Source organism: Haliotis asinina, chromosome 7 (assembly GCF_037392515.1).
Source record: "Haliotis asinina isolate JCU_RB_2024 chromosome 7, JCU_Hal_asi_v2, whole genome shotgun sequence".
NCBI lineage: Eukaryota > Metazoa > Mollusca > Gastropoda > Lepetellida > Haliotidae > Haliotis > Haliotis asinina.
Genome location: NC_090286.1, coordinates 40,409,814 through 40,428,900, shown reverse-complemented (window position 1 = coordinate 40,428,900; position 19,087 = coordinate 40,409,814). Strand labels below are relative to the sequence as shown.

The 19,087-nt window shown below is 42.4% G+C and overlaps 1 protein-coding gene across 1 annotated transcript; it reads left to right on the top strand.

Annotated features, from left to right (window-relative positions):
• The first annotated feature begins 5,138 nt into the window (after window positions 1-5,138).
• Window positions 5,139-16,390, top strand: LOC137291754 (bone morphogenetic protein 2-like). The gene is made up of 3 exons (XM_067823262.1): window positions 5,139-5,520; window positions 9,564-9,680; window positions 10,236-16,390. Exons 1-3 carry the CDS (start codon window positions 5,253-5,255, stop codon window positions 10,817-10,819), a joined length of 969 nt encoding a protein of 322 aa, XP_067679363.1. The 5' UTR covers window positions 5,139-5,252; the 3' UTR covers window positions 10,820-16,390.
• Window positions 16,391-19,087: the final 2,697 nt, after the last annotated feature.

The following is a 19,087-nucleotide window of genomic DNA, read 5'->3' as shown; positions in this document are numbered from 1 at the left end:
TAGCAAGACAGGAGAAACCAGAAATTGGCTTCACACATTGTACCCTTGTGGGGAATCGAACCCGGGTCTTCTTACCACACGTTTTCAACACGTCGGAAGAAGGCGGCGCCCATTTTCATGCAGTGGCCTATGTTGTGTATTAAATTTAAAACACACACACTCACACTCACACTCACACTCACACTCACACTCACACTCACACACACACACACATACAGAGAGAGGGGAGAGAGAGAGAGAGAGAGAGAGAGAGAGAGAGAGAGAGAGACGGAGAGAGAGAGAGGGAGGGAGTACGGAAAACAGTACGGCACAAACCACTGGAACGGGTCAACGGACTCCGCGAGTGCCTCTTAAACAAAGACCTCTTCATTTGAATACTGCATTGAGTGCCCACCTTGAAAGCTTATGGTTGGTTTATTGGTCTCTTGTTTGACGTCGCACTCATCGAAAGCTGGAGGTCGGGTTTGGATCTTACTATCAAAGACTGATGGCACCGGTTGTTAGTCTGCATGGCTAGCAGCATAATTATAAGAACTCAAATAGGGAGCGATCGACTAGTGATTGGTTGTCCGAGTTTAAGTAGGTATCCATGTCCAAGTGGGTATCCACTGTGACCGGGTTTCTCAGTGGCTAGAACCAGAAAGTTGTCATCAGTACGGACTAGTACAAGTGACATACGTACTCACGTTAACACACGATGCTGTGCACATACAACAATCCTAAACAGGGCCTTAAACGTTAAACATCACGGATAAAAAATGACGACTTTCGATTATCAGCCGAAATATATTCCCTTGACCATAAAAGGAAAAAAATAGAAACTGTATTTATATGAACAGATCTCTGAAGATTATTTTTGACACCAGGTGTTCACGAAGAAGGTTCATTCAGACATATTGCAACGAAATCCAAATGATCGTTGCCTGTAAACTGGCAGCACCAAACCCTATTTCACATACTTTCACCTTGAACCTAAGGAACAAAGTGCATTCAATAATGACAATGGCAATGTATACATTCAACGTCACACTTTTTCACACCCTTGACGTTATATTAAAGCCAAACATTCCATAGTTGACAAGTTGTCGTTTATTCTGAATAACAGCTGCCCTCGCCCTGGCCTTAGACTTTCACATTCCATCAGATCTTTCTCCACGCAACCTAGTTAAACGTTTGCGAATGGGATTATATGGCTCCATTTGTTTCACATTTCCCACTCCCCCTGAATTCCCATTTCGATGTAATGTGATGAAAAAGTCTTTTCATCTCAATTTATACTCGTATGTAATTAAAATATGGCAAACGTATCGGCATGGTCTTTTTGCGTAATTTGCATAAATATTTGTTTCTGAAGCCAAGCGGCTCCATCTACATCATGCATTAATGGAATAATTTTTACCAAGTGATCTAAATTAAAATTGCATAACATTAATACATATATACGTGCAACATATGTCATACTGGGGATTTCACTTTCTTAGTAAAGTACAAATTCTTGCACTTTTTTTGGTTGAGTCCCATCCAGGATTCGAACCCGCACCCTTAGAGTCAGGCGCCTAATCGCCAGCACACAAAGTCAGCCGCCTAGGCCGATCAGGGAAGTCGCGGTGGCCTAGTCACTTGAATGTCTATATTTTATTTCCCACCAATCGGATGGTCCGAGTCTGTTTGTCTACTCAGGTCACTTGAACGTCAAGGTCACTTATGGCCGACAAGTGAGCAGGGTTACCGGCGATTTTGGTGAAAATGCTTGCTTACTGTCGAGAAAATGACACGTAGATGTTGAAATAAGTTTTCCGACCCGCGGAATGCCGCAGCCGATCGAATCCAGCCCAAAGCTTGTGCTGTCAACGTGCCAGGAATTAATAAACGAATTTAACAGGTGATTCCCTCCCAGATTCGAACCCGCATCCTCAGAGTCAGGTACCTAAATGCCACTCGTGGTATACCCTATAACCAGATTGTTCTTCGCCCTATTCCCTCTGCCAGGTTCCGGTTCAACGGAATGAAGGACGAAGAATAAGCAGAAATTAAAAGGAAACGTCATGTTGCCTAATGTTCACTCGAAAGTGTTGCAGTTATTTTTTTTCTTATCTCTCGTCGTTATTGTTAGAATTTTCGTGACACTTATTCTACGTAAAAGTACCTCTGGCGTAGTGGGCGTATGAAGCATGGGAGGTAACTCCGCAACTATTACATATGGTGGACACGTAATTCAACAAGTATTTTAGATTTAACTCCCCTGTTCCTTCACTTCGTTGAACCGGAAGCTAGTACCTCGTATGGGTAAATAGAGGCGAAGAACGGTCTGATATGGGGAGTGGCGCTTATAATGCTGAATCGGGCATATTTCACGTGAGTAAATATTAAATTTGAGGTTGGACATGTGAGAGCACAAACCCAGAGAAATAACGGATTTGTGCTTTTGATGAAGCGATATCATATTTTGAGGTGGAAAATATTTCTAACAGAAGCGAGAGAAGTATATTGCAAACTTTTGCTCGCTGCTGTCGCTTAAATGAAAACTGGTCATTTTCTCTCTTTTGTGCACCCCGATTTGCGCTATAGTTTGCCTCTGGTCTATTGCGACCAACTCTTGCACACTATTACAATAGCTTTTCCCCATGAATTGTCTCATTTGAAGTCATTTCTGAAATATATGTATGATTTATATGAAATAAAGTGGAAGTAGTTTCAGTCTTTTTTATATTTGGTATTCTGAAACTTGAAAACCAGATCAGCTTTGTTTAAGAGATAACATGGTGATAATTCAAATCAAAGGGAACGAATTTGGCACTTCCCATCTTTTGCGCTGCGCATTCATCAACGGAGGTTAATTATTAAACTGTCGATGGTTAGACATACACAGGCATCGATAATTTTCTTCGTTTCTACCGTCGATCAATCGCTATCGAAAACCATTTTTAACGCATCGATAGTTCGATGCATTGTTACAGCCCTAGGAGATAGCACGCATGTGTGTGTGAGTGCGTGAGAGCCTGTGTAGGTGTGTAATGTGTGCAGTGTTGCTCTGTGCGCGAGTGCGTGTGCGCGAGCGTGTGCACGAGCGTGTGCGCGAGCGTGCATGGGTGGATCGGAGGGGAGGGAGTCAGGGGGTTCGCCCCCTCTTTTGAAAGTGACTAAAACCACATTGAAGTAAATTTTAGCATTGGCGGTGAAGTGAGGGAGTTTAAAGGGTTCGACACTCCCTCCCCCTATTTGAAAATGCTTGAATCCGCCTCTGTACGCGCGCGCGCGCGTGTGTGTGCATGTGTGTGTGCATCTGTGATAGTGTAGTGGTTTTCTTATCATACATGTGTGTGTTTTATTTACATTTTCCAGTCGCGAACCCAAATATCCTGTGTTTGACAGTGTACCTTTAAGACACCTTGTCCACTCCATGTGCTCCACTGATGCACACCATGTGTATGATGTTAGTGTTGTCGCACTTTCACGCACAGTTCACTCCAGTACTTCATCAAAGGAAGCCTACAATCTTCTTCCAAAAAATCTCTCTCACAAATGTTACATTCCTAGAACATTCACACCAGTATGCTACGTTAGAAACTTAAAGATATACCAGATAAAAAAACTTTAAACTAAAACTTTGCAGATAGTAGCTTAACTAATCTATTTGCTAACTTTATTCAAAGAGACTTTTAAAGCCTTCATTTGTGACAAAGCAATTTATTCCGCCTTTGACCAGGCGGTGAGGTAGCCTGATGTTAAGGCGTTTGCTCGTCACGCACAAGACCCGTGCTCGATTCATCAAATCGTTACAATGTGTGAGGCTCATTTCCGGTGTCCCCGTGACATTGCTGCAATATTGCCAAAAGCGGCGTAAAACCATAATATCTCACATGTCAAAGGGAGATCACTCTTGGTCTGTGAAATGTCAAGTCAGTTTAGATTCTGTCTGGTTGTATTATATTACTTAATGCATTCACAAACATTGACGAAGTCAACTGAAGCAAAATTTCAGTCTTGTTTCGGCTGTTTTTATTACCTTAATCTTAGATAAAGTACAGGTTTTCCAACTGATAGGCCATATCGTAAATGTATACAATGTTGACTACTCTAGTTATAGGACTATGCCACAGGTAGACGCCGCATTTTAAGGTAAGACTGGGATCTTTTATAATAATAACAGTTATCTTAATAATTCATCTGGAATCCGAATGGTGATCTAACATACGAGGTCTGTTGAACGTTTCCAGCACATACCTACATTCTGCTAATACTGGTTGTTTAACTTGTGCCGACCACTTTCCAAGTGGCTTTAAATTAGGGTGTCAGGTTTTCATATTTCTTACTGACCAACTGCAGCTGGTATACTGGGGCGGTATCGTTTACTTTACATGGCGATTTATCCTTCACATGCCGCTATACTTTCATAACCTGGAAACAATACTTTATATAAATCATTGTGTCATGTACGCAATTCTAACGGGATCATTTTGTAAGATCTATGCCGCCAGTCCACACATGTCACTGATGTACCCAGTGTGTCCCCTAGCACCTGGTGCTCTCCGATACTTTGCAGGTGTCAGGTTAGATTGAGGTTCAACCAATGCTCTCCCCGTGACCAGAGAACAACTTATATTGTCACATTAGATCATCCCTAAACTCTCACTTTCACAACAATTTCCTCATATTCAACTTCCCAAACCCCTAACAATTCAGTTCATTTTAGGATTTTAGGATATCCTTCGAAAATATAACAGTAATGTTTAGCGACTTGAGCGAAGATATATAGTTAAGTAACCAGCTTCAGCAGAAGGTGTCATGATGTCGCCTCATCTTATCCAAGCTATTCCTATCAGTAACTAAGACATACGCATCGGTTTTAATGTATGTAGATAAAGAATATATGGAGCAGTTTTATTTGATTATGTTCTTAGTATCCCTGTGCATTCCACATCAATCCACGTCACTATGAACGTCGCTACATAAGTGCAATCAACGACAATCCTCATTTCGCGTAACCACCTTTAAGCGCGATGGATTATGTTTTCCCTTGTTGCTACTGTAATGTCTATGCGTAATTTCACCCTTACTTCATATGTCACAACTCCTTTACCGAGATTATGCATGTCTGTACCAGACTATTCCTGCGCTTGCGCTAAACACTTCCGGCTGACTCTTACCACGTGACATTGATGTGAGCGGCAGTCAACAACCAGATGGTTTTTACACGCGGTTAACAGACCTCGGATCCTGTGAATGGTCACACTGAAAACAAGTAAAAAACAATGAATTGGATATTACGTTTGAACGCATGCATCAGTGTGTCGATGCTGTTCTTCTTTGGAACCTTCGGAGAGCCAACAATAGAGAATGTCTTGTCAGAGGTCAATGTGACTTGGCGCCATCGACCATCCCCAGACAGAGTACCACCGTTCATGCATCTCTTGTACGAGGATCTGAAGGAGGAAATGCTACGTATTGACCGGTCATCATTAGGGGACATGTACGCTCAAAGTCCTGTTATCAGATCCTTCAGGGCAACACCAACAGACGGTTTGTATAAAACATTACATAATATCATACAATCTCATGTTCATGGTAAAGGAAAACACAACGAATGTTTTAAAATACACGACGAAAAATGTTGTGTGTGTTTAAATAGTTTCAATATTTTTGTTGATGATATTCTTTTTTTTAATTTATTTAACCTTTAACACATAAAATACGCGTTTCATTCTCTCTGGGATTGAATGTTTCGAAGTTTTTCTAGAAAGGAAATGACAAAAGAGTAACTCCTCAATAATAGGTCTTCAGAAAACCAAGCTTGCCATAGAAGGCGACTCTTACTTGTCGTAAGAGGCAACTAACGGGATTGGGTGGTCAAGCTCGCTGACTTGGTTGACACGTCATCGGTTCCTAATTGCACAGATCGATGCTTATGCTGTTGACCACTGTATTGTCTGGTCCAGACTCGATTATTTAGTAATCAATAATCCCAGCGTTACTAGTTTCACGAGACTGACAAACGAATACAGAATATGAATATACGGTTAATAAAATACGAAAGCCTAATGCTGCCACTTTTGTAGCATAAATATTTTTTTTCAAAGACAATTGTCGTTACTTCGATTATTTACTCGTTGCTAAAAGCATTTTCTCGCTATTTCAATAATTTTCTCGTAACTTCGAGTATTTTCTTGTTATTTCAAATATTTTTTCGTTGCTTCGGTTAATTTCTCGTTACTTCGAGAATTATCTCGTCGCTTCAAGTTCCAAATTTCGAATATTTTCTCGTTGCTTCAGGTTTCTTTAAAAAACTTGAAATTTCGAGTATTTACTCGTTGCTTCAAGATTCAATAAAAAAATTGAAATATCTCCAATATGTCATTAATGATTAAGAAAGACGTGCTGATAAATGACTGAATATGTATTAGCATTATCATTGAATATGCATGCTAAGCTGTTTGTATTCTCAGACAGAAATTTGTAATTATTCGTTATTCGATATTTGAGGCAGACCACAAAGTGGTGCCTTTTGGTATTTACAGGTTCTTGTGATGTATTATTACCTCAGTTCTATGGACACGTTTCGGACTTCGCGTTTCCGGAGCCAAACTCGGAAACCATTTCATATCTTTCAACAGATCTTGGAAGATATATGAGACATATCTTGAAATGTTGACTTTTACAGATATATGGCATTTATATTTTTCATGATTCCATGGAAACAATTCATACTTAGTCTAAAAAAAATAAGCAACCGTCAGATGATTTTTACTTTCAAACATGTGGGGGCAGGGGAGATATGTCATCTCCTGATGAGACTTGTTATAGTTCTGCAGAGTTTATCGAGGTTTTTTGCACCGTGTCAGATGTAGTGAAATAAATCAGTTGTCAGCTGACGACATACCACTGACCCCAAATGACACAAACCATATACTGACACACTTTGAAAACGCAAAACCCAATTTGGTGACTCTCCAAAATAGTTCATGAAATAAATTCACGTATCACAGTTAGATAAAGTTGTAAGGTTGCCAAAGAAATTCGTATGCACGTTTGGGTTCAAACCCATTTACCCATTTTGTGTTCATGGTATAGGGACAATTCGTGAAAACACAACTCTGGCTGATTTCGTGGATCTTTTGGGGGTGCATGGTTATCATGAAATACACGTGCAAAATCTGGATATGGACGGATAAAACGCCTTACGGTTCAGACGTTTCACTACCTGTCGCAAAATGCCAAGACTCAGCGAACAACAGACTGAACAAACTATTGTGATGCCCGTCACTTTGAAGTGAGTCCATCCACCATTCACAGACTCCAGCAACGTCAGCTGCAAACAGGAAGTGTCCGTGACCGTCCACAACCAGCCAACTCCCGGTTACGACACCACGCGAAGACCTACGAGGGTTGGCTGAAACGTTCTCAGCCTGAGTGGTATTTCCCCACCAGGTAGAGACAGGTGTTTGCCACCAATGAGGACAATCATTTAGTGAATCATACACACAAGAACTACAAACGTACTAATAGTTTTATCTCAACTACAGCTCTTTTGGTAAACCTACCCTCTGAAATCATCAGAAATGGACAAAACTGAATACAGGGCAGTCATCAAGTACTTGCAAAAGAAAGGGATGTCCCCAACACAGATACATGCTGACATGGTCTCCACTCTAGGGGATGATGCTCCTTCATTTTCCACAGTAAAGAAGTGGGCTGCAGAATTTAAGCGTGGCAGACAAAGCTTTGATGATGACCCACGCTCATGAAGGCCTTCAACAGCAACCACTCCAGAAAACATCACGCGAGTGCTCGATATGTTGATGGATGATCGACGATTGACTACTCGACATATTGCTAGTGTAGTGGGCATCTCTCATGAGAGGGTTGAGCATATTATCACCAACGAATTAGGAATGACTAAAGTTTCTGCAAGATGGGTGCCAAAGCTCTTGACAGCAGAACAGAAACGTGTCAGGTTCCAGACGTCCCTTGACAATTTGCGTCGTTTTGAAGCAGATCCCGATGATTTTGTGGCACTATTTGTAACCATGGATGAGACCTGGATACATCACTTTCAACCAGAAACAAAACTACAGTCAAAACAGTGGAAGCATCCTGATTCACCAGCTCCGAAGAAATCCAAGTCTGTTCCTTCAGCTGGAAAGGTGATGGCATCAGTCTTTTGGGATTTCAGGGGTATTCTGCTCATTGATTATCTTGAAAAAGGTCAAACTATCAACGGCAGATACTATGCTGATCTACTGAACCAGTTGCGAGAAGCAATCAAAGCCAAACGACGAGGGATGATCGACGAGGCGTCCTCTTCCACCAAGACAATGCGCCTGTTCACAAATCGGTGGTGCCCATGTCAACAATCCGCGATTGTGGCTTTGAACTCATTGACCATCCTCCTTATTCACCTGATTTGGCTCCTTCTGACATCCACCTGTTCCCCAAAATGAAAAAGGAACTCGCCGGTCGCCATTTTGCAAGAAATGATGACGTCATTTCCGCTGTGACTGATTTTTTTAGGGTAGCAGAAGAAGATTTCTTCCTGACCCGGATTCGGGCCTTGCAGCATCGCTGGCAAAAGTGTGTGAACTTGGAAGGGGACTATGTAGAAAAATAAATTACAAACGTGGACTTTGTAACTTTTTTTTCACAGTGAGGCTTAGAACTTTTCAGCCAACCCTCGTACACATCCGACGTCAGAGTCAGCCAAACAACGTCGCAGAGTTGACCATAGCTTTACAGCAGGATTGGCAGAACATCCCCGACGCATCTGTTCGGCGTTTGTGCGAATCCATGCCACGCCGACCCCTTGCTTGCCTGCGGGCACATCGAGGTCACACTCGGTACTGACTTGGTGTGTGTGTGTGTGTGTGTGTGTGTGTGTGTGTGTGCGCGCGCGCGCGCGCGCGTGCGTGCGTGCGTGCGTGTAAGACTTGACGTGTCACCCATCATTTGAGAACTCATGTTCTCATTTTTCATGCAGTGGAAACACAGTGAATTATGAACATGTTTGTCTTCAGATTTGTAGACAAAAGTTGTTCTTTTTTCCAAATTTGACAATGGTTCTGTGTTTGCATTTTGTGTCAGTATATAAATATCATCCACATAACTGAAGAATAAAAAGGTATCATTAATCGTGACAGTTTGTAAACTCCAACCATTCTGATAAGAGAGCATTTCCATATGACCCAAATGTGACTTGTGATAATATCGTATATCCTTGTCTTCAAACGTTACGGAAACATGTTTTGTATTTAAAATATTACATCGAGCTCTGCTGCTGCAGTTTTGAATTCAGCATCAACACACAAAACATCAGTGGGAGCTATCGGTTGCGGAGTGCGTTCTGTCATGCAATTACAATTACTTGTACCATTTCGACCATTACTTCCCCCACTCTCACCCCCACCCCACTGAAAATGATGCTCTCGTCCAACTCTTATTACTGACTATGCCTTCCGTCCCTCAAATTTAAAGACACTTCTTCACAACATCATTCGCTTTTTATTTTTATGTTGGCGTGTAAACAGACAATGCATCATATGACACGATGTATAACATTTATATTCCTGCAGATTCTGGGAGAAGATTCAAATTCGAAATATCGCCATCGCACAGCCTCACCAGCGTATACGACGCTTACTTAATCGTGAATGCAGCGAATACCAACATCACGGCCAAGTTTAGAGGAAGTACGTTCTGGTGACATGTCATTTTCTTTGGTGGACAATTACATCAGATAGTGTACCATCAGATAAGATATTATGTTAATAGGCATGTCCTGAGATATTTTCAGTACCCGGGAAGAATAGGTCTTCAGCAAACCGTGCTTGCCACAAAAGGCGACCGTCGGGATCGGGTGGTCCGGTTCACTGACTTGGTTGACACATGTCATCGATTCCCATTTGCGCAGATCCATGATGGTGCTGTTGATCACTGGATTGCCTGGTCCAGACTCGATCATTTACAGACCGCCGCCATATAATATTGCTGAGTGCTAAACTCACTCACTCACTCATAAAGATTCTTCAATCTAGACAATATTCGTTAGGAACCAGTTGCAGAGGCAAGATATTCTAATGAATGATAGCGAAAGAATGAATGATGGATGATTTCTTGGAAGATTTCCAAGATTGGTAGAATATGTGAAGACATTTGTGCTGTCTCTCGCAGGCATATCACCACGGCGTGCCCTCTCAATTACAATTCAGAGACTTTTCTCTCATATGTTTTCTGTTCTATTTCAGGGTCACTGGAAAGACATCGAGCATCATTTTCTGACAGTTACTACGCATTCAATGTGATGGAGCCACTGAGCACTACACAAAATCAAAATAAAGCAGACATTCACTTTCACTTTGTGCACACTCGAGGAGTGCCTGAGATGGATGTGTCGTTGGTTGTGTATCAACACATTGCAGCAGCGACGCTGGATCATTCACGCTACAAAAGGAACACCTTTCAAAACTCATCGTTGCATTTCTTTCAAAGGTTTACCCAGACGGGAAATGTGGACGAACGTGACTGTCGTCGCTGGGAGTGGGTTGTGGATTTTACCACCATCGGCTGGTTCTGGATTATTGCCCCGCAAAGTGTCTCCGCAGGTATCTGCAAAGGAGGCTGTGGTTTGTTGTCGACGAACCAGAACACCACGAACTACACGTTCATGAAGACAATGTTCCACATTCAGCACAACGATCCTACCATCCCTCGAGCTTCATGTGTGCCACTATTACTTGCTCCAGTGACTATCATTTACTACGACATGCGATTCAATGTCATCACTCGGATCGTGCCAGAATTCATTGTGGCTGGGTGTGCCTGTAGATGACACTTCCCATGGGAATGGCGGAATTGTACAAGAACTGGCTTGTCAAACAACATCCATCTGTATCTGTATGCATAACGAAGCCTCCCGGGCTTTGTGACAGCGGAGAACTGAAGCCCGTTTTCCACCAGGTGGTAAGGTTAAGCCGCGTCCAAGCCGTCAACATATCGGTCACACATACTACGTCGTTTATTGTTTTGTGGTTTCGTCAATATCATCGGCGCCACGTGATGTGTTGACAGTTGACCTCTAAAGTGGTTCGCAGGTTTATGCATATGAATATGTATAGATGGCAATATGTTCATTACTTTACACAAACTTGTAATCAATACTAGTTTTCAACATATCACGCCATATACGAAACTATTCTAGTAATATATAACGGTGTATTAAAGTAACTGAATAACTCACAAATATTCAAACAAAGGGGACAGAATAATGAGCGTACTCAAAGGCCTTGCGTTTAATTATGATCCTTGTTCATGGAAAATATTGTTGAGATGGGAAATAGTGTGGCCTTAGCAAATTAACAGACTAGCCCTTTACAATCATGGTTCAAAGATGGTGCCCATACTATTGTACACATGATTTGACTTGTGTTATTATGTCAGCTATTTCAAGTTCCTCGTCTTCTGTTGCACTAACGAAACAGTTTGGGTCAAGGCTGTATGCATTTATACTTGAGATAAATGACTCCCAAACCTCCGATAAAGCCATGATGAACTATTTCATAGCATTGTGCAGGGCGTGGTGGTTCACTTATGTTTTCGGGGAAGCTCTAGCTGTTTCACTGTATCTGGGATATGTGCGTGATTTTAGTACTATGAGCTATATTGTGTTCGTGTTATACCCGCATTTGTGTGTGCTTCCTATTTATTTCAGACCCTTCCACAAATGCCTAAACAATACCTCGATCTCGACCGCATTATGCTCGACAAATGTTATCCTTAAACGTTTACAGGGCCCACATACTCATAGGCATTCACAGAGCGATATTAACGGAGTATTAAATAAGTTAGGTGCCTTTTAGGAGGTTTGAGTGAGAGTTAGTGTGTAACTGGTCACTTTTCACAAAGTCAGGACTTGAACCCGCTATTTTTCGCCTTTTCAAACATCTCAAGTAAATTTTAAAATTTTCAAGCATTGTTTGGATTTACTTCCCTGAGTGGCATTTAGATGTCATGAAAGTTCTATAGATATGCAACTTCTTTGCTATTAATTTGAGCTACTTTTCGGTGAAGCTAATTGCTCCACATTAGAGGCTACACCGAAAAGCGCCGAAGACCCGGGTTCGATTCATGGGTACAATTGTGAAGCCCAAGTTCTAGTGTCCCTCGCCGTGATATTGCTGGAGTAAAAGCGGCGTAAAAATAAACACAGTCAGTACACCGAACCGTCTCCGATACTGATAATAAAGAAGCTGTCCATCTATTGAACTACCCTCTTCCTTCTCACTCCAGCCACCACCACTAGCTACTTGGGGTACGTTTGAGATGAAACCACAGGATCATACACCAATGTCATGCAGTGATATTTAGTGATTTGTGTGGCAACAACATTTCCAAAAAATGTTATAACACACCTGAACGACATCACTGCGATGCCATTTCAACTTCACTACCATTGGCGACAACGTTTCATCTTTGAGAATCACAATGCACATGTTCATTGTGACAGGTTTATGGAGCCATTCCCCCAACAGCAAGGAACAAAGTAATGACCAGCTCTCAGTCCCGACCTCGCATTACCTTCGCTTTCCCATCCCCATAGAATACGTATGGGGCGTCATTCCCAATATGCACCCACCACTCTCAATGAACTCGGTACTCCTCTCACTGAGGAGTGGAACAGCCTAAACCAAGAAGGCACTGGGCGACTCGTCAGAGGCCTAGCCTGGTGTTATTGCGGGATATTGGTCACCTCGGCAGCAAACTGCAAAGTTGATCCCACCTCATTTCAGCTACCTACCGTACCCTCATCTCATCACACCACTAAACTTAATCAGATCTGATCGCTTACTCAGATATGATCATATGATTTCCATTTGTCAATAACATAGGAATCAGAATATATACTGAACTACAAAAGAAACGTCACACATCATTTTAAAGAAATGAGATTTCTGAGTAGGATTCAAACTCATACCCTTTCCGTGAACATGGTAATGCTCTCGTACGCAACTTTCTGAAAAGCATGATGCACGTGCAAATCCCTGGTCTAGTGGGTATAAAAAGGACCCCAAACCATCACCCTGTCATTCGATTCCTGATCACTGTCACCATACCACGTTTGACTCGAAATCAGAGGGAACAAGCCATCGGACGTCTTCACGCTGGTCAACGTCCACGGGTCTTTGCCAACGACTTCAACTGTAGTGTTCGGACAGTCGAGAGACTGCGGGAGCGGTAAAATGCAACCAACAGCACTAACGATCGTCAGCGCAGTGGCCGTCCCAGGGTAACAACAGCACGTCAAGATCGTCATCTTCATCGGGAACACTTGCAGGATCGCTTCCGCACAGCGACAGAATCGGCTCGAGTGACTGTTGGAACCCACAACAGACCCATTTCTGCAGCAACAGTTCGTCGTCGGCTGAGAACTTTCAGCCTGGCCTGTCGACGTCCTGCTCAGGGCCATGTCCTGACAGTTCGACATCGTCGGGAACGTCGTCTGTGGGCCCAACAACATCGGTACTGGCGCTATCAGCAGTAGGGGACTGTCATCTTTTCAGACGAGAGTCGTTACTGCATATCCGTGGCAGATGGCAGAGCTAGAATTTGGAGAAGGAGGGGTGAACGGTACATTGATGCACGTCTTATGGAGAGGGACTCGTGGGGAGGACCAAGCATCATGGTTTGAGGTGGCATTGGACTGAACCACAAACTTGGACCCCAGGTCTTCCAGAATATTGGTCCAGGTCGAGGAAATGGAGTGACTGCTGTCCGTTTAATCGATCAAGTGTTAAGACCGCACGTTGTGCCACATTTCGCCCGTCATCCAAACCACGTGTTTCAACAGGATAATGCACGTGGTCACACAGCCAGGATAACGAGGGACGTCTTCCAACAGCACAACATCCGCACATTGCCCTGGCCTGCTCTAAGTCCAGATCTGAACCCTATTGAGCACCTATGGGATGAAATTCATAGAAGGATGAATGACCTTCGACCAAGGCCGACAACTGCTGCAGAACTCAGGGCAGGTTTTCTCAGAGTGTGGAATGCTATGGCCTTCATCAACCACTTGATACACTCCATGTATAGGCGTTGCATGGCAGTTATCAACGCAAATGGTGGCCACACACGCTACTGACTTCAACCCTGAATGTCAAGGACATGACCTCATCATGTGGCACCGTGTGTTGTCAGACTTGTTTCTGGAGTACTTGTTAATCAACAGGACAAAAATGGTCCTTCAATTTCAACCTTAAATAAGACATATGTTTCCACATAAATAAAACAGTTTGAAATACATACATGTACGACGTTTCTTTTGTAGTTCAGTGTATTTCTTGACGTTTCCCAACGTTCCCGGTGTTTGGGCATATCATAAAGCCTGTATGTGGAGATAAAGGTAGTGATACGAGCTGGTATACGGGATGGAATCATTGCTTACGGTACTGAAATAAACAATGTGCTATATTCATTGACGTCGATTATGGAACTACTTTATGTTTTCAAACAGGTAGATGCATTTGATGCCTGTGCATGTGTCTATTGTATCAATAGTTATTGTTTCTGATATTTTTATATCTTTATTAAATTATATTGTATTACACCTTCCTAACACTTCACCAACGTCAGTCATCAAATGAAATAAGTATGTCCGAAGAAAGACAGTTAAGATTTATATAAACTGACGGACAAAAGAAACTTTCCCCTGCTACAATTTGACACCTTTAAACAACGACAATCACAAAGAGAAATTGGAATGCTGTAATTTGTTAAACAATGACATAGTCACATGTTCAATACAAAACATTTAGCTTTAATAGAGACTTTGACTTATTACACATATTTTGGTCAACATGGGGTAAAAACGGTCAGACGGTCTAAACGTGAAATACAGCAATATGGGATTGGAAATCACTGACAGCGAGTGTGTCCACCTCTGGCTTGAATACACGCCGACGCGCGTCTTCTCAATGAAGTGGTGGGGCGTCTGATGACGTCAGCTGGTCTACGCCTCCATTCTTCGACAAGTGCGTGAGCCATTGTTGAACTGTAACTGGTGGGTTCTGTCTTTGTCGAATATGTCGATCGAGGTGATCCCGCAAGTGCTCGACATGTCCAGAGAGCGTACAGGCTATGGAAGGAAGTTAACGTTGTTGACGTGAATGAAGTTCTGCACAACTCTAGCAACGTGCGGTCGAGCATTGTCCAGTTGGAGTAATATCCACTGTCGTTTTTGTTGAAGGAATGGCAGAAGTGCTGGTCCAAGAACCTGGTCAGTGTATCGCTGATCGGTCAGATTACTGTTGATGACCACCAATTCTGTCTTTTGGTCACTGCAAATGTTACCCCATACCATAACGCTGTCCTCACCGCACGGCTCTGCATCCAGGACGCAGCAACGAGCTGTCCTTTCGACTCTTCTGTATACTCGAGCCCTTCCATCGCCTCTAGATATACAGAATCTGCTTTCGTCAGAAAACAGAACTCGGCGCCAGTTGCGAAGTTGCCACCATCTAACTCTTGTCGACCATTGCACCCTCAGATGACGATTTCTGTTAGTCAGAAGCCATCCTCGGTACGGTAGGTAGGTCCATCGACTGACTGGGTGAACGAGGGCCGTTGCCACTGATGACGTCGCCATCAGGAAACGGTTTGTCAGGTGCAATAGCCTAGGGTGGTGATCTTCTTGCGCAGTTGTCACCCTTGGCCTGCCTGTCCTGGGTCTGTCTGAGGTCTGTCCAGTCTGTTGATAACGCCGATTAAGGTTCTTGACACGTGTTGGTTAACATCGATATGAAGCAAGTAAACTTTTAGTTTCCTACACGGGTAACCATTTCAATTGTCTGGTGAGGAGTGAATGAGTGTTTGGTAAGTCCTCATAGAACAATATCTCAGTTAAATCAGAATGTGTTCGATCTAATTCAGTTATACCAGTCAGCGCCAGCTTCATATGGGAGACGTGTATGAGTACCACAAGACTTTGGACTGTGATTCGGTGTTTGGTTGAACACAGCTGGCAACAGTATTTCAGTTCGACGTGGTGAGCTGTATTTGTCTGAACTCAACTGGGGACAGTATTTCACTTTTATCAATCGCGGCCTGTAAGGTGGAGCGAGCTTGCTGGGTAATAAAGCCGCCTGGAAGAGTATCACAGTTGTAACAGGTCGTTGGTGTCTTTATACAGGAAAAACATGCATTTCAGGACTTCTACTACATAGACAAATTACATATTACCAACTGAAATGATTGTACGTATCATATCACTGATATGTGTATCTGTTTATGCGTATGTATAAAGTTATATTTCACAGACTTTACATTTATTTTTATTACCTGTAATCTGTAGTGTGTGCACACTACAAAGAACATGAAGTAGAATAAATCTATTGTTACATGTGTATTATGTGTTTTATTTGTTATTATTTAATCACATGTTATCTTTTCTGTACGTATGTGGCCACTACGGGATGGTAAAACGCCGCACTGGACAGTGCGTCTGTCACATAGCGGTGCTTCAACATTACTTGAAAGAGTAATTGTATTGTGATGCACATTTCACCTTTCACTCCTTGCCGAAATCCACAGACACAGGTATGGTGTTGGTAATTCATGAATTAGCTATTCAGGATTCTCCGGAGATAAAGTGAATGGTAGTATGTTAGACAACTGGGTCTTGTTTCATACACGTCAGGGCATAGTGTTACGTTGCTTTTATCAACGTCGTTGCTGGGGACACCGGAAGTGGGCTTCCCACATCGTACCCATGTGGGGAATCGAACCCGGGTCTTCGGCCTGACGAGCGGACCCCACTGCCCTTTTCATGCATGAACATTGAATGGTTTCAGAACATTAGAACACCGTACGAAGTCAAAGACACGTAGACATGCAAGTAACAGCAATACGAAAAGTAACGTATTCGTTACATCTGAACATAGATGCACTCGGTAGCCTAGATTTTCATACCAACGATGCTCACCTTCAGTTCTGTGAACTATAACGGGCGATGAAGTGGCGTAGTTGTTAAAGCGTAGACCCGTCACGAAGTACACACGGTTTCGATTCCCCAAATGAGTACAATGTGTGAAGCCCATTTCTGGTGTTCCGCTGCCGTGATATTGCTGGAACAGAAGGAACTACACACAGGCTATCAAATGCAGTTGTAAAACGGGTATGCATGAATACTGACGTGAAAAATAAGAACATTTGTTTGCTAGAAATACATCATGAAAATGTCCTTTCCATTTTGCTAAATCTGTTCCGGACAGCACTGTTTTTGGCAGTTGGCTATGTATCGGTAACTGAAACTTTCTTACTTGTAACGTTTCGATGGTGTTTGCAATGTGGGGGTCAAATTTCAGTCTTCGATAGTCTTCGTGTTTGTATAACGCTTTTTGTAATGTAAAACTGATCAAATGCGGCATGTCCATTATGGACTTAATTATTAGTGCAGTATACAGATGTGCTGTCAGTTACTGTTCCAAGCACCTCTGAGAATAACCCGTTGAACCTGTGAGGCCACTGAAGCTTAATAGTCAGTTCACCATACGGCCGTGCAACCCTCATAATCAGCATCACGGCTCTTTTAAGAACTATTAGCACCAAGAAGTCTTTCCACCCATCAGTGCCCATTCACCGATTGGAGAACTGAGGTATATTACCCATGCATTCAGTTGCCATAGGAGACGGTTTGTGTTACGTGCTCACGCGCCTGGCACGGGAAAGACATAGAATTGTTTAGTCCTCTCCACGACCAACGTCGTTCGTGTCACCTGACTACGACCGTGATGGTGTAACAGTCAGCGCTTGAAGAAAACAAATTACCTGAAGATTTACAGTTACTAGTTTAAGAACATTTATAATGACCTACATTTTGTTAAAATATAGTTTTGTTCATAACTGGTAACAGAACCACTACCCACAGGCAAACTGTAGCGCTGCATGGAAGGTAGACACCCATTTCTTGACAGCTGTGCCATTTGATTTCCAAATTGAAAACTGGTCATTTTCTCTTTGTTCCGCAACCCTATACCAAATTTCGGTTTTGGATTCCCTAAAATATTAATTAGGTTGCAAAAATATTTGGTCGGTAGGAATAGGAAAGGAAACAACGACAGATTTAAGAACTGGTTGGGAATTTTAGACTGGTCAGAGAGTGGACTAAGTACATTTGTCGTGCCACAATATATTCAGGTCAGCCGGAACATAAGAACCGTAAGCACCGTAGGATGAAAACGTGTGAACTAGTGAATGAGTTTGTCCTCAGCAAACTTTCCATTATTGTGACAGTTAAAGAACAACAACTATTACAGTTTGTAATGTAGGCTAGATAACCTACTGCCTGTATTTTGAAGTTTTCGCTGTATTGACGGAAGGATGTTTAGCTATTGTATATTTAATATTTCACGTGGAGTTCTTTCATGTTTTACAATTACAGAGGCCGTCAATCCACCTCCGGTACAACTGAACCGGGCCTTATTTTTTGAAGGTATACGGGGCTCTGTGCTCAGTGTTTCTGGCTGGACGCACGTTAAACCGTTTGTCGTATTCATCATTTATTATGAAATAACGAAGGTAAACTTTACTTAAATTATTGAATATTAAAATGTTTTTTTATTTAATTTAACATCAAATCGCATTATTCCTTTATTGGTTTTTATGTCTGATTCGTGAGCTGTGATCAAATGGGTAAGCGAGTATAGTTTTACGCCGCATTCTGCAATATTCCAGCTATATGGCACAGTCTATGAATACGAGGACATGTGTTAACCAAGTCAGCGAAACTGACCACCCAATCCCGTTGGTCGCCTCAAGCATGAGTTACTGAAGATCAGTTCCAACCCGGATCTTCACGGGTTAGTGAGCAAATGAGACAGGTGGCATGATCATAATATATCGTTAGCCTATCAGATCCAATTGGTGTCAAAACGTCTAGCAATAACTCGCCTTGTTCCATCCATGTACATGTAGTGAGTGGTAGATTTGGCTCAAGACAGTTTTGAAAAGTACACTGTTTTCAGTGTCACCATGGTAATATTATTAACCAAATTGTTTAAATCCTTAACCAACTGAGGCATTATCACTAAATAAATGGAAATAA